Raw genomic sequence first — 23,177 nt, forward strand, 5'->3', positions numbered from 1 at the left:
TAAAAAGATGCAGAGAGACAGGCCGGCAGTGATTGTGTATTCATCCCGCTGTATGCTTTGCCAGATTTATAAAATGCTTCCAGCTCGATTCATTGATGTACAAGATTAATACCATCTTAGAGCTGACGAATTAAATGATGTCTGAGGCTTGGAAAGTGATTCTGCTCTGGATGCGTAGAGTTTGCTAAATTCTAGCACGTAAATCGTCTACCACTGCACAGTCCTTGGCCGGAGCAAGCTCGCTAACATTGTATGACTGTGTGTTCTGGAGCGCTGGATCGAACCCTCTCTCTGGGAGGAACAGGAACACAGCCTTAACCCTTTACGCACCAGAAGGATTTAAAACATTTTAAGAATAGTAAATGTCAAAATAATGGAGAATTTTTATCAAAGTGTTTTGAAAACTGTTAAATTCTGTAATTTGTTAACGTGATCAGAACAATGGTGGGGTTTGTCACTGTATATTCAGACCGTTTTTTCAGGAATTTCACATTTTATGTTTGAAAAAAGTGGCAGAAAAATAAAATAAAAGTCTATTGTGTTGGTGATAGAATGGCATGCTTTCAAAATGTACAGTTAGAGAGTAAAAAACGTAACGTGAAAATATCTGACAAATTGAATTAATTTAATAAAAACTTCACCAAAAATTAGATAGAAAAATATCACCAAATCTACCCATTGTGTATTAACAATGAACTTGCAAACTTTACGTCAAAATTGCTAATTTTTGTTCCTGATAATAACTGGTGTAATAGATATGGATGAATTTTATTTGTGAAAAAATTAGGTGTTTTGAATCTTGCAAGTTGTTAATTAGTTCTCAATCTATGGGCTAAATCTTGAGTGAATACGTCGGTATGTTACGTAACACTTTTCACACGCAGACATTTCAGGGGTTAAGGTACACAAATGTTTATTTGTTTAGTTACAGAGTAATCCTACAAGTGCTAGAAATAATAGCATTTTATGTTTTGTAGGAGTGCGATCTCTCGAAACGTGGGGGGAAGTTCTGTTTATAAGCGGGGAATATTTTACTTAGAATTGATTTACGTCAGTCTGTGTATTTTTAAACGTTTCTACATTTATTTATTAAAACGTCAACAGATTACGCAGCGCTGGTCAATTAGTGGAGGGCGTAAAATATACACAGACAAATATAAAAGGTAGAGAGGGCCCTGCCCGTAAGTCGATATCTAGCCATTGGAGCTCTTTTATACAAAGTGATTAGCTAGACCCCGTGAGCTTACAATCTAAAGGATACCGTGGAGATTTGAGACAAGAGGTAGCAGGGGAAATTTAAAAGTGATGGCTAAAAAAGTAAACAGAAAGTTGCAGCTATTAGTAAAATATAGAGGGAATGACTAGGGAATTGAGTGAGAATTTTAAACAGCTGGAGGAGCATGCTATAAATTTAGGGGGAACCTGGGTGGGCGGGTTGACCCGAGTAGAATTTAAGAGGCTTGTTTGCAGATGGTATGGGTGGATCTGGGCCTAAGGAGGGGTAGATATAAACAGATATTTCAAGGGATTTACAGCTAGGAGTGGCAAGCATGGGGAGGGAGTGGGAGGGCACAAAAACCATAATTGTAGTTATAACATTTTCCATGTTTACTAACAAATCCCACATTAGTTGCAATCTATACGCATTGTGAATCTGCCAGTTATGTATGCAGGAATGCCAGGGATGTGCGCGCATTGTGACCACGCCAGGGATGTGCGCGCATTGTGAACACGCCAGGACTGTGCGCGCATTGTGACCATGCCAGGGATGTGCGCGCATTGTGACCACGCCAGGGATGTGCGTGCATTGTGAACACGCCAGGACTGTGCGCGCATTGTGACCATGCCAGGGATGTGCGCGCATTGTGACCATGCCAGGGATGTGCGCGCATTGTGACCACGCCAGGGATGTGCGCGCATTGTGAACACGCCAGGACTGTGCACGCATTGTGACCACGCTAGGGGTGTACGCGCATTGTGAACCTGCCAATTATGTGCGCACATTGTGACCATGCCAGGGATGTGCGCGCATTGTGACCACGCTAGGGGTGTACGCACATTGTGAACCTGCCAGTTATGTGTTCAGGAATGCCAGGGAAGTGTGCACATTGTGACCGCACCAGGGGTTTATGCACATTGTGAACCTGCCAGTTATGTGTGCACATTGTGACCACACCAGGGGTTTATGCACTTTGTGAACCTGCCAGTTATGTGTGCACATTGTGACCACGCCAGGGATGTGCGCACATTTTGACCACACCAGGGGTTTATGCACATTGTGAACCTGCCAGTTATGTGTGCACATTGTGAACCTGCCAGTTATGTGTGCACATTGTGAACCTGCCAGTTATGTGTGCACATTGTGACCGCGCCAGGGATGTGCGCACATTGTGCCTGCGCCAGGGATGTGCACACATTCTGTGTATGTGTGAACAGGGACCTGGCCAAAACTCCTACACACAGCACAGAGGATGTGAACTGTTGCAGAATGACCACACTGCATCATCAAACAGAATCTGGCTCTCTGAGAACAAATAACGGAGCACATTGACCTTTACTTTTCTGTTCTCTGATGTTATACGCTGCTCTGTAACATTGTCTAATGTGATAGCACCCACGTAGCACCTTTTTATATCGCCCCCATCTAGTATTTGTCAACCACAGAACGTCTGTTTTTCACACCTTCCAATTGTGGTGTCAAACATGTCGCCCAGAGCAGCACACAGACCTGTCACACAACGTGGCCTTCTCATGTCACAGACTGAGGGGCTGCCCACTCATACTCCCATTCTGGAAGGGTTTATGATAAACCGAAGAAGCTCCTTCTTCTTAACTTAGAATTCACCTTCCGAGGTCACACAATGACGTCCATTCCATCTTCGATTCAGTAATGGGAGTAAACACTCACTTCTGACTTTAAAGATTAGATTTGTGGAATTTTTAGAACAAAACATCTACTTGTCAAGGAACTAAAGAGAGCCCAATCGACATGTCCATCATGACAATATTTTTGTCCTGGCACTCCAATGCTCAGAGAAACTCATTTATTTCGAACACAGTATCAGCAATGTTTCGACCCAAAGTGATCTTTATTTCAACTCAAAATGTTGCTATATTCTGTGTGCCAAATAAATATGCCTTTTTGAGTATTGGAATCCCTGGACCTCCTTTCTCCTACTTACAATCTACTATTTGGGGTTTGTGTTCGCCCCGGACCTGCTAGGACTTAATTTTGCTCTTTTGAATGAGTGCAGTTCCTTTTATATTTAGTTGTTATAAATCTATTTGTCCTACACACAAAATAAATTAGATTAGAATGATTGGAATGCCTTCCTGGAGGCCTGGGCAGTGGGGAAAAAAACTGAGGCAAAAGTAGCTGATCTGAAAAGTCTTCAACCCAGCTATAGTTACACTTGGTTATTTTTGTCTCCGTTTTGCAATTCGCATTTAGTTTGAAAAAATTAAGTTTAGTATATTACCCTGAATAACACGCCCTCTGGCTCCCAATTGTCTCTCCCTCTGTTCTCCCCCATAGTGTTTGTGGTGTGTGCTGGCTGTGTAATGTCTGTGTGTTATGGCTGTGTGTGATATGTGTGTGGTTTGTGCTGGCTGTGTGTAATGTGTGTGTATGTATGGTTTCTTTGTTATGTCTTTGTGTGTAATATGTGTGTGTGTATGATTTGTTTATGTCTTTGTGTGTAATGTGTGTGGGTATGTATGGTTTGTGTGTTATGTCTTTGTGTGTAATGTGTGTGGGTATGTATGGTTTGTGTGTTATGTCTTTGTGCGTAATGTGTGTGGGTATGTATGGTTTGTGTGTTATGTCTTTGTGCGTAATGTGTGTGTGTATGTATGGTTTGTTTATGTCTTTGTGTGTAATGTGTGTGTGTATGTATGGTTTGTTTATGTCTTTGTGTGTAATGTGTGTGTGTATGTATGGTTTGTGTGTTATGTCTTTGTGTGTAATGTGTGTGGGTATGTATGGTTTGTGTGTTATGTCTTTGTGCGTAATGTGTGTGTGTATGTATGGTTTGTTTATGTCTTTGTGTGTAATGTGTGTGTGTATGTATGGTTTGTTTATGTCTTTGTGTGTAATGTGTGTGTGTATGTATGGTTTGTGTGTTATGTCTTTGTGTGTAATGTGTGTGTGTATGTATGGTTTGTGTGTTATGTCTTTGTGTGTAATGTGTGTGGGTATGTAGGGTTTGTTTATGACTTTGTGTGTAATGTGTGTGTGTATGTATGGTTTGTTTATGTCTTTGTGTGTAATGTGTGTGTGTATGTAGGGTTTGTTTATGACTTTGTGTGTATATATGGTTTGTTTATTATGTCTTTATGTGTATGTGTTAAAGCTGTATTTTCTCCCCTCCCTGCTTAGCTTTCTGCAGAGATGGGATCTATAATACACCAAGGTTAACCCGTTCAGGACCGTCATCGGAAACATCCCCTTGTGGACTGATGACGGTCCTGAACCGTCATAACGGTCTGGGGGTACTTACCTGATCGCCGTCGGTCCCCCGGCGGCGATCAGCGCTCCTCCCGGTCCAGGGGGACTGCCTGTCTGCCCAGACAGTCTCCCCGCAGCAGATCAGGACCCCGCGGCCAGGTGATCGCTCGATCACATGACCGCAATAGGTGTCTGTGTATCTGCCTGCAGGGGGACTGTCTGTGCTGAGAGGCAGTCTCCCTGCAAGTGGAAAATCACAAATAAAGTTTAAAAAAATCAATCAGTGTAAAAAATAATAATAATATATGTGTATATATATAATATATGTGTATTATATCTATATATAATATATGTATATGTAGCATATATATATAATATCATTTTAAGTGTATTTTTATATTTATATATCCATATATTAATATAAAAATACACGTATAATTAAATTACACATGTATATATACAATATATATAATATATATATATTTATATCAAAATACACTTAGAATGTAATGATATATATATATATATATATATATATCTATGTATAAATAAATAAAAATAATACTTTACTCGGGAGACTTCGCTGAACACAAATATTAGTGTAAAACATATCACAGCGATGATATTGTCAGTGAAAGTGAAGTTTTTTGCATTTTTCACACACAAATGGCACTTTCACTGATAATATTATTGCTGTGATACATTTTACTGTTCTGATACACTAATATTTGTGTTCAGCGAAGTCTCCTGAGTATAACAGTACCCTACATGTAGAGGTTTTATAGTGTTTGTGAAAGTTACAGGGTCAAATATAAGGCTTGATTTTCCTTTTTTTTTTTATTGAAATTTGTCAGATTGGTTAGGTTGCCTTTGAGAGCATATGGTATCCCAGGAATGAGAATTACCCCCATGGTGGCATACCATTTGCAAAAGAAGACAACCCAAGGTATTGCAAATGGTGTATGTTCAGCCTTTTTTAGTAGCCACTTAGTCACAAACACTGGGCACAGTTAGCGTTTTTTGCATTTTTAACACACAAACAAATATAAATGCTAACTTTGGCCAGTGTTTGTGACTAGGTGGCTACTAAAAACACTGGGCATACCCCATATTGAATACCCTGGGTTGTCTACTTTAAAAAAATATGTACATGTGAGGTGTGATTCGGGGATTTATGACAGATAGTAGTGTTACAATGTCACTATTGATACATTTAAAATATATATATATATTGAAACCGGAATTTCCTACTTGTATTTATAGGCCTATAACTTGCAAAAAAAAGCAATAAAGCATGTAAACACTGGGTGTTTTTAACCCCTTAAGGACCAAACTTCTGGAATAAAATGGAATCGTGACATGTCACACATGTCATGTGTCCTTAAGGGGTTAAACTCGGGGCAAAATTTTGAATCTATTTAGCAGTTTTTTTCATTAGCTTTTGTAGATAAGTAAAAGATTTTTCAAGTAAAAGTCCAAAAACATGGTGTGTTTTTTTTTTTTCAATTTTTCACCATATTTTATTTTATTTTTTTAAATAAAATATATGACATGATACAAATAATGGTATGTAGAGAAAGCCCTTCTTGTCCTGAAAAAACAATATATAACTTGTATGGGAACCGTAAATGAAAGAGCGGAAAATTACAGCTAAACACAAACACCACATAAGTGTCAAAACTGCTCTGGTCCTTAACGTACAACATCGCAAAAACAGGCTGGTCCTTAAGGGGTTTAATTAATTGATGGTCCAGTAAGGGAGCGTATGGTCTGCACTTCTGTCTGGTGCAGACCACAGTAATTGCTTACTTGTAGTCCAGCAAATCTGAGCATAGGGTTACTCATTAGTGAGTGTGTGGACCGTGAGGGAGTAATTACTGTAGTCTGCACAAACCAAAGGTGCAGACCACATGCTCACTGCCCCAGGCTCCTCTGTGTCCCAGTGTCCCGGCATGTCAGAATTTATATACTCCCTGCAGTTACTCACTTTTTTTAGGTACAAGAATGATATGCATACCAAGACTTTGAGGTCAAGGATTGAGCGACATGGTGGGATTATGTCCTTTGTTACACTCTGATTCAATGTCTTGTCTTTTCTTGACTCCCTATTTACCCTCATTCCCCTTTTCCATTGTCCAAAAGCGTTTTCTGTCTATCTGCCTGTTTGTCTGTCTGTGTGACTCTCTGTCTGTCCATCGTTATATATTATGACCGTTTTTGCATGGCAGTTGCTATGGAGCATATTTGGGAACTGTGAATGGGTGGAGGATCAACCATAAACAGAGCGGAAAACTTCTACAATCACAGCTGACACACAGTGGAAAGAGCAGCCCGAAAAGGAGGGGTCCCGCCGTGTGCACGTGCTGTCTGAGCTGACACGCAGCCTCCTGGCTGGCACATGCACTTGCTTTCATGCAGCCAGGAGAGGGTTTCACGATATTTTGCCACTGGGTCATGTAGTCACTTTCTCTGTTGTTTTCAGAAGTGAGACATGAGAAAAAAACACGACAACAGAACAAAGGCCGGAATCGGGAGAGTCACACCGTATCCGTATAACTGTTAACTTTCATGCCCTATAGATTTATCATTTGCCGGTGCTTGGTGGGGGTACAGGGTTTTCATTACACGGTTACACATTGTGGCAGTGTTTTTGCGTGTCGTGGTTGCTGGTACTGTCTGCAGATTCGGCAAAGCAATGTGCTTGAATATCAATGATCCGCATGGCACTGCTCACAGGGAACTACACTGTATGCCTTGCCTTATAGAGTTCACACTGACTCATTTCCCAGATTCACTTTCATTATTCGTGGCCTTTGTCCTATAGAAGGCACATCGCTCAGTTGTTAAGGGAGGCAGAGCATGGCTCACTCGGCCGTGTAATCAGATATATTTCAATCACAACATTTCCGATGGACTGAATTCCCAAACTCCAGACCCTTAGTTCAATGTGACAATTAGCATTTTGTGTACCCTGCAATACGACACTGGGTCACAAGCCTGTAAAAAAACCTTGGTTGGATTAACGCTGCAATTATCACCAATGTGAGCTAGCCGGCATGATACGTTGTAATACTGATAGTCTGGAACAGGAGCGGCCAACGTTACACCCCCTCTTCCAGCCATTGGAGAAATACAACTCCCACAATGTGATGCAACCCTACGTTTTATAGTTCTTAATCCACGTGGATCTACCTCTTGACCAACCTTTGTGTGGAGGAGTGACAATGGATAACTCTGTGTCTTCTCTCTCATTTCCTGGGGAACGAAGACCTTTTTTGTCCTTTTAGCATATTTGAATTAATAAAATTGTACGTGCAGTAACAATGTGAGATAGTTTTAGGTTACTAACATGAGATACACAGTTATGTGACTGACTGGGTCTTTGACTAAAGTATAAATTGCCAAGAATTAAAAGTGAATTTAAAAGTGAATTACGATGAGCATTGAGTAACTGTAGCGAGGACAATGTAAACATACCCTGCCTTGTGTGATACGATGAGCATTGAGTAACGGTAGCAGGGACAATGTAAACATACCCTGCCTTGTGTGATACGATGAGCATTGAGTAACTGTAGCAGGGACAATGTAAACATACCCTGCTTTGTGTGATACGATGAGCATTGAGTAACTGTAGCAGGGACAATGTAAACATACCCTGCTTTGTGTGATACGATGAGCATTGAGTAACGTTAGCGGGGACAATGTAAACATACCCTGCCTTGTGTGATACGATGAGCATTGAGTAACTGTAGCGGGGACAATGTAAACATACCCTGCCTTGTGTGATACGATGAGCATTGAGTAACGGTAGCAGGGACAATGACAAGGATCACTATGTTTGATCAAGACGTCAAAAAAGCTTACAATGTAACATGACCTTATGTAAACAGCTGTATTAACTAAACCCGGACTTGGCAACGGAATTAAACATTTTAGACCTAAATAATTAATTTGGAAAAATTTCCCTTCCAGCTCATTTCATTTGGTCTGAAATGCGATTTCCTTTCCCGTTATCTACAACTGAATTGATAAAATACCCTAACTGTGGGTAAAGCGAGACAGGGAATTTTTCTAATTAATCTATTTTAAACTCAATGTTGTTTTAGTGTTTAGTGAATAAGACCCTGTGTTTTGGTAAATTTCGGGGGTTTTTAAAATAAGAATTTCTCCGTTAAAGTCTTACTGTGAGGTTAAATTAATTGGAATAATTAGAATGTAACAATTTTGTCCTTGAAATTTTTTCTGAAGATTTTGTGACGATTCAGCAGCACAATGTATCAGCAAAATCGTGCTGACGTCTTCAGTTCTGCTCTCTCTTTTTTCGAAACCACTTTGTCATTTCGCACTTCTAGGAGGGAGCGATAAACACTCAATAAAAAGGTTTCAAGATGGAAAAAGTGTTCAATTATTTAAGATCTCAAAAAGACAAGTTCTAGATCCAGCTCATGGTGTCCTCTCTGTCCTACCTTTCAGTATCCAGAATGGAGTGATTTCAGTATTTCAGAAAAAAGGGCTTCCGGATCATGAACTCTACAATCTTAACGAAGGAGTACGGTAAGCCTTAAAATTTCTAATTTATTGTTAAGGAATGTTGGAATATAATACCTCACTAAAGGGTTACGGGTGGACCTCCTCAGAAAGGAATACCCTCATCGAAACCAATGGTTTCTGAAAGTACTGTATGTATTATGTCTGTGTTTGCTGTGTGTGGATTGTCCGCTGCAGGTCGAGATGGGTGTTGGAGAAGTTCTGAATAGATTATGGAAGAATGATGAAATCTACACATTCCAAATAATGTTGGTTTGTTTTTTTTAATTCCCACCCCCTCTTAAAATGTAAAAAAAACACCCGCAAATTTTTAAAAACAAGAATTATTCTTTTAATCTCTTAATCTCTCTCTCTCTCTCTCTCTCATTATATTCTAAATGTATTTTAATATTAATGTATATATTAATATCAAAATATTAAAAATGAAAATATATATAAGTATATTTATTTGTTATCAAGTTTTAATTAAGTTTTGTTTATTTAAATAATATTTTAAGTGTTCAGGGACTGCCTGACAACCCAGGCAGGGATTTAAACTGCCGATCCGGTCACGTGATCATGATGATGTCGTGATCACATGGCCCGGAAGGGCTGGATTTGCCGCAGGGGACCTTGATCGCCGCGGATGGAAGTATCCAGACTCCCTGCGGGGCAAGGTCATTAGGGCATACTATGCCACCATAACGGCATTAAAGCCCTGCGTTTGAAGAGCAGCATAGTACGCGCTAATGGCGTTAAGGGGTTAAACACCCATTACTGTGAGCCATACTGCTATAAAACATGGTAATACGTTTATATATGCCAAACCTCATGAACATAAAAGCAGAAACAGCAGCATAGGAATAAGAGACAAATACAAAACCCCACGCCCTCACCCCCTTCTACAAAACCCCTGCCCCCAGTCTACAGACGCCCTGCCCAGCCCCTCACCGTATTATCCATTAAAAAAAATAAAATGAACAAGCAGACACTTTAAAAAGCTCTACCGCTGCAGCGCTGCCCGCACCCAGTGCCTAACGCTCAGAGTGCATCGTTCCGCTACTGCTGGAAAGAAGCAACGTGAAGACGGACTGGCGGAACACGTTGGCACGGCGTAGCATTGCCCTCCTCCACATGACTACGTTGTGCTGCCAAGCCGCGGCCCTTGCTACAATGATGGATAGCACCCCTCTGATAAGTGGCACCCCATGCAGACCACCTCCCCACCCCATACAATACTGCAAATAGTGAAAATTCAAATTCAAAAAGTAAATTTCAAATTTAAGGTCAAAATAGGCGATCTGGAAATATTCTCTTAATCAGCTATGCTTTAAATTCACTTTAGATTCTCACATTAGTGAAAACCCGATTCGTTCCTTACTCCATGAACACTTTGCATTGTTCACTGTCTGAGACCCCCTGACGTTGGTTAATACGCTCCGTCTCGCTGTTTGCTGCCCCTTTGACTTGCTGGTATAACGCTTGCCATTGAGTTAATACATATATATATATTTTGGATGTTTAGATTTCTGCACTCTGATTATTGTATGATTCATACTATTTACGAGCGCTACGTGCGGGTGGAAACGCTGGCTATTTCAGTTTGTTGCATCAGTGAGCTGCTGATTATTCGATATTTCCTAACGTGCCGTGACTCAGTGCAACATCTACTGGTGGTAGCCCGTACTTAAAGAAGCAAAACAGAAAAAAACTCAACATTGAAATGGCTTTTAATCTCTTAGGGGGAATCATAGGCCTGAATATAGAATGAAGCCGTTTTTATTACACAATACCTGTATTTTAGGATCTGGTATTCCTGTTTGATGTTACAGTTGCAATGTTGGTTACAGTGATAAATCTCTCCCTATTCATGTCTTCTAAACTGTGCTTTCAAAGCTTGGTGCTCACATACAACACTGGCTGTGAAATCACTGTTTAGTCGACATGTACGGGGACCAAATATGGAGATGGACACGTAGAGCTGTATTACTGCTTGTCTGCCCGTGTCCTCTACTTGTCTTACTGGCTCAGGTCTCCCTGCAGCTCAGCTCGGTATCCAGTGCTGTCAGTGACTGAGCTGCGTACGTACGCGACTAAGGAAGGATGTATGTTAGAATAGGGGGGGTGGCTAGGGAGGTAGGCTTATAGTTTCAAAAAGCTGGAAAACCTTTATTTCATTTTTGCAAAATGTTTGAGCTGTAAATCCAGCATATTAATGAGACCAAAACCTACCAAATGCTTTAAAGCTGTTTTACTGCCTGCAATGTCCCTATAATGCGAACACACCTGAATATTATCCAAACATATAGAATTTAATGTAAAATGTCTTTACCTGGATTTTCTCATTTACTCTCAGGCAGCTGAAGGTGATACAATAACAATATTGCCCCATGCAGGTGTATGTAACCATGACAACATAGACCAAGCTACATTGTATCCCTACTTTCTGTCATTCTCGCCTGCATCCACCATGTCTTAAAATGTTTTGTATTTTTGTAACCTTGCTAAAACACGGCACATACTTTTATTAACTTTATTTACAGGGTTACTATAACCCTTTTCTTGACCATGTTTTTTAGCTATATGCTATCTTTTTTAGGCTCTATCGATTTTGTCCAACCTTCTTGTTTTATTTAATAAAAAAATCCAAAAAAGCAGCACTGTTACCGTCTGGAGACTTTGCAGAATTTGCAAAGATCCCCAGAGAATGACATTGCGCTGGGGTCAGGTGGCCAGGAGGGTTCGGGGACAGTGAGAGGTGAGTTCTACCTACCGGTGGGTCCTCTTCAGTGCCAGGAGCCGATATCACAGCTGTGCTCTCGCACATGCGCAAGAGTACAGCACTGAGGTCTAGGGAGGAACCTGCAAGACCACAGCATCCTCCATAGACAGAGACATAAACAGAGACAATCCCTCTGCGGCCATCATTGGTAACGACTTGGGGGTTGACACTTCTAAATGGCGGTAGCGCCGTCTACTGTCTAGATATTTAAGCATTGGAAATGTACAGAGACAAAGTAGTCTCTACTTTTTATGTTTTTTTTTTGTTAGAAATAGATGAGATATGAAAAAAAAAAGAAATACAGAGGAGGAAAGAGGAAGAGAAGAGGCAGTGATTAGGAAAAGATAAGTACAGCGTGACCGAGCCGCTTTAAATATATTAAAACCTACCTGGTTTCCAGCGACTGACATGGTTCTCCTCACTTCCCTTCCACGACCCCTGTGTCGTTCTGCCATATCCTCTCTGGTCCTGTGAAGTGCTTTTAATAGACTATTTGATTGGATCATTTACTGGCTCAAAACGCATGAAAATGCTCATTTTAATTCTACATTAATTTTTTAAAGTGCGAGGAGGGCTGGCAGAGGACGCTGAAGTTCCCATTGCAGGAATGCTGCCTTCTAGGTAGAATCTCATTATATCTGTAGCCTGCGAGCAGTGTGCGCTGATATCAGATATCATTAATGCACAGAATTAACGTTAGGCAGGTTGGAACAAAGTAACGTGTTCCGTGGTGTAACTAGCCCAGCACCAAATATTCATATTTCTCTGTATGTGCCGCGTTCGAAGCAGAAATGCTGCACGCACAGATTCCTACCTCCATAACCACTTCTAGCAGAAGTGGTTATGGTGGTTGGAGTAACCTTTAATAACCTCCATTGTGGGTGACGATATTCTGCGCGTATGTTAGAAATTTGTTCAAAAAGAGCTGACTTTTTTTTTTTTTTTTTTATGTTTTATTTTAGCAAAATCTAAATCGTACATTGTAAAAGTAGATTAAGATAAATATGCGATATTCAGCATTACAATTTGCAATAATTATTATTTTCTTTTTTATCACCCATTTAACAGGTTTTTTTTTAACATGTTATAATGATTAACTTTTTATTTATCTTTATTGTAAACCACACTTTCTGTAGAATATCTGCAGACGACGACTTTGGGAAATAATTGATCAGCAATTCTTCACATATGGTGCTCGAGCCATGTACAATGCCATTATAATTCTGGTCTATAGTCTGAATTTTTGTTTATGTTTATTTTCCTAACTTTGATAATGATTTTCCCCACATTAATCAGTTTAACTCTTTGCGGGTAGAATAATGATCGTAACCAAATATTGCCAAAACATAAACAAACATTTTGCACATCTAAGATTTTTTATATTATCTTGTATATTTTTAAATTGTGCAAACGATTGCACCTGTTTTTGCCATTAATTTGCAAAGGGATATTTTTTTTTTTTTTTTTTTTAAATAATTCTCGTTGTGCCCTTGTCTTGTGAACCCTGAATAAAATACGTCTTAAAAAGTTTGCAATATGTTTGAATTTACGTTTATTGTGCAAAAATGAATCAGCCTATCACCCCGTCGTGGTGAAGGTTGCAGAATAATTTATGTAATGTTTGACGCAGAGACTGTGTTCACATTGTATTTTTTTGTGCGTTCTCTCCTCCAAGATTGCTAGCAGACAATCATCTTACTGTGATAAAACTGATTTATTGTGTGTATTCTCCTATGGTAATACAAGGACACAGCAATATTCCAAATTATATCTGATAAGAGTGTTTGGCATCGGAGGGGAATCATAAATCTTGGGCTTTAGTTACATAAGGACCAAGAAAGGGGCATAATCACGACTTTGTTGGTACATCTACACGTTCAGGGAGAAATAAACAAAGATTTCTAGTGTAGGACGGAAGCTTTACATCCACAGGCATCATAATCATTTATAAATGTTAATCTTAGACGAATAACCGTTTATTCACTAAATTCACTATTCAAATGTATGGCCAAAATAGAAATGGAACAATTATCTCTGTCTACTTTAGCCTTAAAATTGAAATTCACCTTAAATTGTTACTTAGGAACTTCATCTCATTGAAGCGGTCTGGGTCTGAATGTTACTCTGAATGTTACCCTGAATCTGTTACTCTAAATCTTACCTTGAATGTGTCATTCTAAATGTTACCCTGAATGTTACTTTGAATGTTACTATGTAAGGGTTACTCTGAATGTTACCCTGAACATGTTACCCTGAAGGTGTTACTCTGAATGTTACCCCGAAGGTGTTACTCTGAATGTTACCCTGAAGGTGTTACTCTGAATGTTACCCCGAAGGTGTTACTCTTAATGTTACCCTGAATGTGTTATTCTGGATGTTACCCCGAAGGTGTTACTCTGAATGTTACCCCGAAGGTGTTACTCTCGCCGTTCCGAAGTTCGTTACCCAGCTTAACTGCTCAATAATTGTTAACACTGTGTTCTTTTTTTTTTCTGCTTCTCTCCAAGATGAGATTAATTGACCCTCGTTAGCGCAGAGATAACATAAACACAATGTGCTCGCTCCCACGTGTAATTAATCCTTAATTGAAACCGTTTAATGTTCTGAAGATTGTTATATTTTTATTTCTTTTACATTTATTAAGCAGACCACAAATTTGTTGTAAATTTAGTTATAGGGACAACCATCGATTCGAAGGGTATAAACAAACAAATCTCCTGAGGATCAATGAAACCAAATTAATATTTGGCCAAATGTGGAGACATCCTCACCAACTAATAAATGTAGCATTATAATAAATAAATTAAATAGAGGAGAGCCATTATCTCCATAAACCAGTGGCTAAGATAAAACATTTATTATGTCAAGGTTTTAGCCTGGTTTTGTACTAATTTCCAAGATTTAGGAGCCAACCACCTGGCAGCCAAGCTGCTCACATCACGTACTGACATATTCCCTTTACATCTAATAGACCTCAATAACATATTACATACAGAACACGCATGACACCCACATCACATATTGTGCTACTCTCCCTTACACATCATAAATCCCATCCATATTTCACCCCCGCCACAAACCGAGCCCACGTGGAATCTTTATCACATACAACACTCCTCTCGATTCTATGTGACATGGTAACGTATATTACGGGGTCTTAAAATGGCCAGACCTAGGATGAAGCCTACAGTAAGACGAAATATCAAACCTGCAAGCAGTTAGAATAGCCATACAACTTCACAAGTTCTGGGAGAACAGATATCAAATAGGCTGAAGGCCAAGTCAGGGGGCAATAAAAGTATAAATATAATCAGTCTGGGTCAGTATACCTAAAGGATGGGGCACAAGATAATGCGTTATTGGGAATGGAAGAAACAAGACAATGGCACAGAATAACATGGAAGAATCCAGAAGGGGGCTGGGAAGCTAGTGTGAGGTGAAACATACTACTATTGAATGTCAGAATAAACATGGTCGTCAGCGCATAGATGTCAGAGTAGAACATGCGTGCGGTAAATAATGTTTGTCACTACATCTTAGTGGCCATGGAAGGGTAGTGTCCACAAGCGGGTGTGATGTTGGGTTTAAGAATGGGTCAATATGGAGATGTGACGTGACCAAACTGACCCACTACATGGGTACTCCCTAGGGTTTATTGAATGTTTGACCCGGTTAACTTCAGTAGATGTCAGTTTCAGAGAAGTGATCCAATGGTTAAACTAGAACAGTTTAATTGATATGCTTTTGTGAAAACGTGCGCTTTTAATGATTTGTTGAAGTAATGGAGACTAGGTGAGCATCTAACGGAAAAGGGAATGGAGTTCCACAGGAAAGGTGCAGCCCTAGAGAAGCCTAGAAGGTGAGCATCAGAGGTGGGAGTAAGAAACAGAGGATAGACGCAGGTCTTCGGCAGAGCGTAGGGGCCTAGACGGGACATACTTGTGTATTAGGGAGGATAGATAGATATAATACACTTTATAATATATTAGTATAGAACACAAAAAGCAAGGGTGGAACAGCGCTACAATAACTGATCACAAGGGGGCTACACACCTGAATAGGAAGGTAACCCTCAAAACCTTCAAGGATAAATCGAACAAAGGATACAGGTAGCACCAAAATAAATACAATGTTGTAGTAAGTAATCAAAAAAAGGTACTAAGTAAAATATAAAAATGTCCTTTTGAGGTTTTAAAAGTCTTCAAATGTTGAATAAGACGTCTACAGAGTGGTATCAAGCATCAACGGCATATGCAAAAGAGAAAATAGGAGACCAATAGTGCAGTATTGTAAGTCTATGGACTATAGACAACATAGAACAAAAAATTGCCAACTCACGTTTTTCAGAGCTTTAACCAGCTCTCGGTAAAACGGCTTGCAGTGGTGTTTAAACTCCCCACTTAAAGGATATCCCTCAGACGGCAGATGTAGTGTAGATTATTTGAAATTAAAGAGAAAGAAGGCACATAGTGCTCTCCATATTTGCAAATATGTAATAGTAAAATGAAATGTACTTACAATTTTGAGAGCAGACAAACCACTCTATGGTAACCGCGTGGGTGGAACAATCCCCACCTTCATTATAGACTGCAATGGGGCAAGTTGGGAGCACGTAAGACCACTGAGAAGCGAATTGCAGTAGTCAAGGCGAGAGAGGACAGTGGCATGGACCAGCACCTTTGCCGCATCTGGCGTTAAGTGGGGGTGGGAGCTACACTTTATAATATAATATATTAGTGTCTAGTAAATCACAGGTGGTTTATATACATGTATAACTGGTGATTTTAAACGTATCTCTGATGTTTTTTTTCTTTAAAAAGACCATTAGAGTTTTACATTAAAATGCATTTGTATTTAACCATTTAAGTCGAAAGCCACTGTTTTAAAGAGTTAAAGTTTTTGCTGTAGAGTAAACTTTAGATAAAACAAACACAGGAAAATATCTTTGCAATGCTCGGGGCGTAGAGTTCTATGTTGTCTCACATTTATTACTTCTAAAACTTGATGTACAGGTTTGAAGTGAACATTAATATTTCATGTCAGATCACTTTCTGAGAAGCGAAGATTCGGCTCTTACAGTAAATGTGACATACAGAAAGCATTGAATGAATCTATTACCGGTTCAATCCATTTGAGAATATTCTCCACTGAGGCTTCTCGGATTTTAATACATAATAACTACATTTCACGTTCGCCCGGAGAGCCCTTTAAAGGTGCTGATCCGGTTTCAATGCTGAATATAACCCATAGTGCAGCATTCAATGTAAATTACTACTGAGGGGTTTTAACCCCAACAAACTCTTTATTTGTGTTGAATATTGTCCTATTGATATTTTTATAGCCCAGATTAATTCCACGTTGTGCTCATGTAACGCCAGGCCATGACGGTGATAATTTTAATGTTTTTGGCTCCATGGCAGCCTTAAAAAGTTTCTTAAATGTGTTAACTTTATATTTAAAGGCGCAGGAGATTACCAGCGATAGACTGGAGCCTTTTTACCTAAACTCAGGACTGTCTCCCCAGATTCGGGAGTGTTGGAAGGCATGATAAATACAAGTGCTAATAAACAACCGGTTAATAATGAATTATCTTATAATAAACAACCGTTTTTTAATGAATTATCTGGTAATAAACACCCGGTTAATAATAAATCATCTGATAATAAACACCCAGTTAATAGTAAATTATTTAATAATAAGCACGTGTTTTATTAACCAATCAGACGTTTATTATCCGTCTTTTCCTGTCTTACAGGCAGCTGCTGAAAACTGAGCTGGGGTCGTTTTTTACAGAATACCTCCAGGTAGGTTATAACTCCAGGTAAGGTGTAACTGTAGGTAGGGTATAACTCCAGGTAGGTTATAACTCCAGGTAAGGTGTAACTGTAGGTAGAGTATAACTCCAGGTAAGGTGTAACTGTAGGTAGAGTATAACTCCAGGTAGAGTATAACTCCAGGTAAGGTGTAACTGTAGGTAGAGTATAACTCCAGGTAAGGTGTAACTGTAGGTAGAGTATAACTCCAGGTAAGGTGTAACTGTAGGTAGAGTATAACTCCAGGTAAGGTGTAACTGTAGGTAGAGTATAACTCCAGGTAAGGTGTAACTGTAGGTAGAGTATAACTCCAGGTAAGGTGTAACTGTAGGTAGAGTATAACTCCAGGTAAGGTGTAACTGTAGGTAGAGTATAACTCCAGGTAAGGTGTAACTGTAGGTAGAGTATAACTCCAGGTAAGGTGTAACTGTAGGTAGAGTATAACTCCAGGTAAGGTGTAACTGTAGGTAGAGTATAACTCCAGGTAAGGTGTAACTGTAGGTAGAGTATAACTCCAGGTAAGGTGTAACTGTAGGTAGAGTATAACTCCAGGTAAGGTGTAACTGTAGGTAGAGTATAACTCCAGGTAAGGTGTAACTGTAGGTAGAGTATAACTCCAGGTAAGGTGTAACTGTAGGTAGAGTATAACTCCAGGTAAGGTGTAACTGTAGGTAGAGTATAACTCCAGGTAAGGTGTAACTGTAGGTAGAGTATAACTCCAGGTAAGGTGTAACTGTAGGTAGAGTATAACTCCAGGTAAGGTGTAACTGTAGGTAGAGTATAACTCCAGGTAAGGTGTAACTGTAGGTAGAGTATAACTCCAGGTAAGGTGTAACTGTAGGTAGAGTATAACTCCAGGTAAGGTGTAACTGTAGGTAGAGTATAACTCCAGGTAAGGTGTAACTGTAGGTAGAGTATAACTCCAGGTAAGGTGTAACTGTAGGTAGAGTATAACTCCAGGTAAGGTGTAACTGTAGGTAGAGTATAACTCCAGGTAAGGTGTAACTCCAGGTAGGGTATAACTCCAGGTAAGGTGTAACTGTAGGTAGAGTATAACTCCAGGTAAGGTGTAACTGTAGGTAGAGTATAACTCCAGGTAAGGTGTAACTGTAGGTAGAGTATAACTCCAGGTAAGGTGTAACTGTAGGTAGAGTATAACTCCAGGTAAGGTGTAACTGTAGGTAGAGTATAACTCCAGGTAAGGTGTAACTGTAGGTAGAGTATAACTCCAGGTAAGGTGTAACTGTAGGTAGAGTATAACTCCAGGTAAGGTGTAACTGTAGGTAGAGTATAACTCCAGGTAAGGTGTAACTGTAGGTAGAGTATAACTCCAGGTAAGGTGTAACTGTAGGTAGAGTATAACTCCAGGTAAGGTGTAACTGTAGGTAGAGTATAACTCCAGGTAAGGTGTAACTCCAGGTAGGGTATAACTCCAGGTAAGGTGTAACTGTAGGTAGAGTATAACTCCAGGTAAGGTGTAACTCCAGGTAGGGTATAACTCCAGGTAAGGTGTAACTGTAGGTAGAGTATAACTCCAGGTAAGGTGTAACTGTAGGTAGGGTATAACTCCAGGTAAGGTGTAACTGTAGGTAGAGTATAACTCCAGGTAAGGTGTAACTGTAGGTAGAGTATAACTCCAGGTAAGGTGTAACTGTAGGTAGAGTATAACTCCAGGTAAGGTGTAACTGTAGGTAGAGTATAACTACAGGTAAGGTGTAACTGTAGGTAGGGTATAACTCCAGGTAAGGTGTAACTGTAGGTAGAGTATAACTCCAGGTAAGGTGTAACTGTAGGTAGAGTATAACTCCAGGTAAGGTGTAACTGTAGGTAGAGTATAACTCCAGGTAAGGTGTAACTGTAGGTAGAGTATAACTCCAGGTAAGGTGTAACTGTAGGTAGGGTATAACTCCAGGTAAGGTGTAACTGTAGGTAGAGTATAACTCCAGGTAAGGTGTAACTGTAGGTAGAGTATAACTCCAGGTAAGGTGTAACTGTAGGTAGAGTATAACTCCAGGTAAGGTGTAACTGTAGGTAGAGTATAACTCCAGGTAAGGTGTAACTGTAGGTAGAGTATAACTCCAGGTAAGGTGTAACTGTAGGTAGGGTATAACTCCAGGTAAGGTGTAACTGTAGGTAGGGTATAACTCCAGGTAAGGTGTAACTGTAGGTAGGGTATAACTCCAGGTAAGGTGTAACTGTAGGTAGGGTATAACTCCAGGTAAGGTGTAACTGTAGGTAGAGTATAACTCCAGGTAAGGTGTAACTGTAGGTAGAGTATAACTCCAGGTAAGGTGTAACTGTAGGTAGAGTATAACTCCAGGTAAGGTGTAACTGTAGGTAGAGTATAACTCCAGGTAAGGTGTAACTGTAGGTAGGGTATAACTCCAGGTAAGGTGTAACTGTAGGTAGAGTATAACTCCAGGTAAGGTGTAACTGTAGGTAGAGTATAACTCCAGGTAAGGTGTAACTGTAGGTAGAGTATAACTCCAGGTAAGGTGTAACTGTAGGTAGAGTATAACTCCAGGTAAGGTGTAACTGTAGGTAGAGTATAACTCCAGGTAAGGTGTAACTGTAGGTAGGGTATAACTCCAGGTAAGGTGTAACTGTAGGTAGAGTATAACTCCAGGTAAGGTGTAACTGTAGGTAGAGTATAACTCCAGGTAAGGTGTAACTGTAGGTAGAGTATAACTCCAGGTAAGGTGTAACTGTAGGTAGAGTATAACTCCAGGTAAGGTGTAACTGTAGGTAGAGTATAACTCCAGGTAAGGTGTAACTCCAGGTAAGGTGTAACTGTAGGTAGGGTATAACTCCAGGTAGGATATTACTGTAAGTCGGATATTTCCACAAATTGACTCCATTATCCCTAAATGGTCTCGGTTTGTGATAGGACAGCTGGGGGTACATTTCGTATAAGGCAGCGCTATAACAGCATCTGGTGGGGGCTGGGCGATACCAACATTTAAAAAAAAATGTTTTTAAAAACACCTCCCGGCTTTATTTACCAGCTGGCCGCGAGTGTCGCAGATGGGGTGGTTTACATTTGAATTATCACATTAGGTGTTCACTTAAACTCACTGCGGTATCTGGATTAAATCTCAATTTGTTTTGATTAAATTTGGATGGCGGTTAAGTTTGAGCTTCGGGTTTTACTTTATGTAATCTGGGTTTATGACTAAAACGTTCAGCATTTAGCAGGTAAACCCCATGGGGGTTTGTAAATATTTATAGCTTCGGCAATAGATTTCTAATAATTGTTTGGAATTAAAGTGGATTTCTAAATTTATGCCAAAAAAAAGTCAAACAGGAAATGTTCTTTAAATTCCTAAAACGTCACACATGCGGTGATTCACTGAACTCGCTGCTGTAATGAACTGGGATCCACATTTCAAGATTGGGGCTAAACTCGCCAAGCTCTGATAGCGGAGTTAGACAATGTTTCCAAATTGTGTCATTTTTCCCATTTGCTGTTTAATTTTCTACAACTTTTTAAAAGACAATCCATGAACCAACACGGCCTCAAAGCAGAGCAGCGATGGCAAACCATGTCCCACAATCCTCAGCCAACCTGTGGGTTTAATGGCTAGGAGGAAACCTTGTCTGTTAAGATTCAGCCGTCCCAAGTATCTCTGTGTCTTCTGGTTTCCTGACCAATACACGGTGATCCTGTCCTAATGTGTTTTACACCCCACCTCCTATAGAATGTAAGCTCGTTTGAGCAGGGTCCTCTTCAACCTATTGTTCCTGTAAGTTTATTTGTAATTGTCCTATTTATAGTTAAATCCCCCTCTCATAATATTGTAAAGCGCTACGGAATCTGTTGGCGCTATATAAATGGCAATAATAAATAAATAAAAATCCAAAATAAAATAAAAACATGGAGATTTATTTATTAGACATCAGATGTCCGTGAATTAAAAACCGATTTACTTAAAGAGCTGATTGGAAACTATTGTCTTCCTATCCTCCTACACCACAGTCACAGTTTGCATATTATAGTCGTTATTTTTAAATGTGTTTTCAAGTGAATTCAATGTGGTATTTCATAAATAAAGCCAGGTTAATATTTGGCTAAATGTTTCTCTATAACGATATTCCCTTTTCGTCTTCCAGAACCAGCTTCTCACAAAGGGAATGGTGATCCTTCGAGACAAAATCCGGTTTTACGAAGGTGAGAGAGTTTTGCTCCGGTGGAGACAATATATCTGATTTATGAAAGAGCTTCTTTATACCAAAACTTTGGATGTGACAATAAAACCTTATGATGCAATTTATCAGTCCCCAAAACTGGCACCAAGCGATATATCGCACTCAGTTTGAAATGCAAATATCCGCCTTCTGTCTGTAAACAACATGACACTGTTTGCTGAATATTTATTGATCTCAGAGAAGAGATTTGGAGATGAAAACAGTTTAGAAAAACCCATGTGCTATATTTGACGATGGTTTTACATTATGTGCACTTCTTGCATAAGCATGCCCCCTAGTGGTGCCAAATATACTGTGCATTCTACCACGCGGGGAGTTGTGTATAAATCTGTGTGCTAGGACTGAACAGGAGTCTGTCACATTCTCCATTCTGATATCATGTAGCAAGCAGCGAGTCAGGTGGGCGGTTTGATGCTTTAATCCAACACTAGGACCTTTAACCGCTTTATGACAAGATGTTAGGCAAATTCTGTTATACTGCGATGGTCCTGGCTCTCTTTCTGTCATGAAGGGGTTGTGCAACTCAAGGAGACCATAAAGAGGCCGGGAGGGTTAAACGCTGGGGAACATGTTGGTTCCGTCTCATTGTAGTTTCCATGGAAACATGTCTGAGAATATTTAATAAATCATGGTAAGGAGGTGCACACACTATATCCCTTCATATCTTGGTGGTCTTGGGTCAGAGTGACCAACCTTTCCAGCGATGAGCCGAAACATCGCTGTTTTAACCTTTTGGGATTGAAGGATATCTGTCTACCACAACCTGTGTGTCGCCTCTCCACCTTGAGAGCATGTGTGGTCGTGTTGTCATTAAATGGAAAATACATAGGGGTTAATAATTCCTTAGACTCCATTCTGTAATGAATTCAAAAACAAATTCTAAAATGTTGGACAAAAGTGTTGATTTGGAGAAATTCTTCAACTCCGTTACAGTCAACGCGCGGTCGTTTCTAGTCTAATTTTTTTAATTCACTTTAATTCAGAGTTTAGAGAATAAACCCTTAGTGTTCAGCATTCCTCTAAAACAAGAATGTTTTATTCCTTCTCACGATCTGTAAAAATCTTTCCCCTGCACATAGAACGTACCGGCGTGCTCTTTGTAACATCTTATCATTAAAGCCGGTTGCCTAAAACAGGGTCTGAAATATGGGCTTTTTAAATGACAACATGTATGTTCATTGACTGGCTTAGTGGAAATGACTGTTAATGCCCCATTTCCTGCTGTCATCTTCCAGGAAGTGCTGAACGTTTTGAGATAGCATTGTGTAAGTCACGTCTTCCCATACAGGCCACAAAATGTATCTTCAAAAAAATGCCTGTTACAAGTGAACAATAGTTACATATAAAACACCTGCCTGTCTGTATCTCTGCCTTCTCACAGCTTGTCATGCAACAGCTGACG

General features: G+C 39.8%; 1 protein-coding gene across 3 annotated transcripts in view; it reads left to right on the forward strand.

The window, feature by feature from the left end:
* Positions 1-23,177, forward strand: part of PRR5 (proline rich 5) — a 93,682-nt gene that overhangs the window by 53,639 nt on the left and 16,866 nt on the right. For all 3 annotated transcript variants that reach the window (XM_063446728.1, XM_063446727.1, XM_063446729.1), the window contains 3 exons: positions 8,921-9,001; positions 17,512-17,560; positions 21,680-21,737. In XM_063446728.1, the coding sequence (XP_063302798.1) occupies positions 8,921-9,001; positions 17,512-17,560; positions 21,680-21,737 (188 nt within the window). The remainder of the gene's footprint in view (positions 1-8,920; positions 9,002-17,511; positions 17,561-21,679; positions 21,738-23,177) is intronic.

Source organism: Pelobates fuscus, chromosome 3, assembly GCF_036172605.1.
Source record: "Pelobates fuscus isolate aPelFus1 chromosome 3, aPelFus1.pri, whole genome shotgun sequence".
Lineage (NCBI taxonomy): Eukaryota > Metazoa > Chordata > Amphibia > Anura > Pelobatidae > Pelobates > Pelobates fuscus.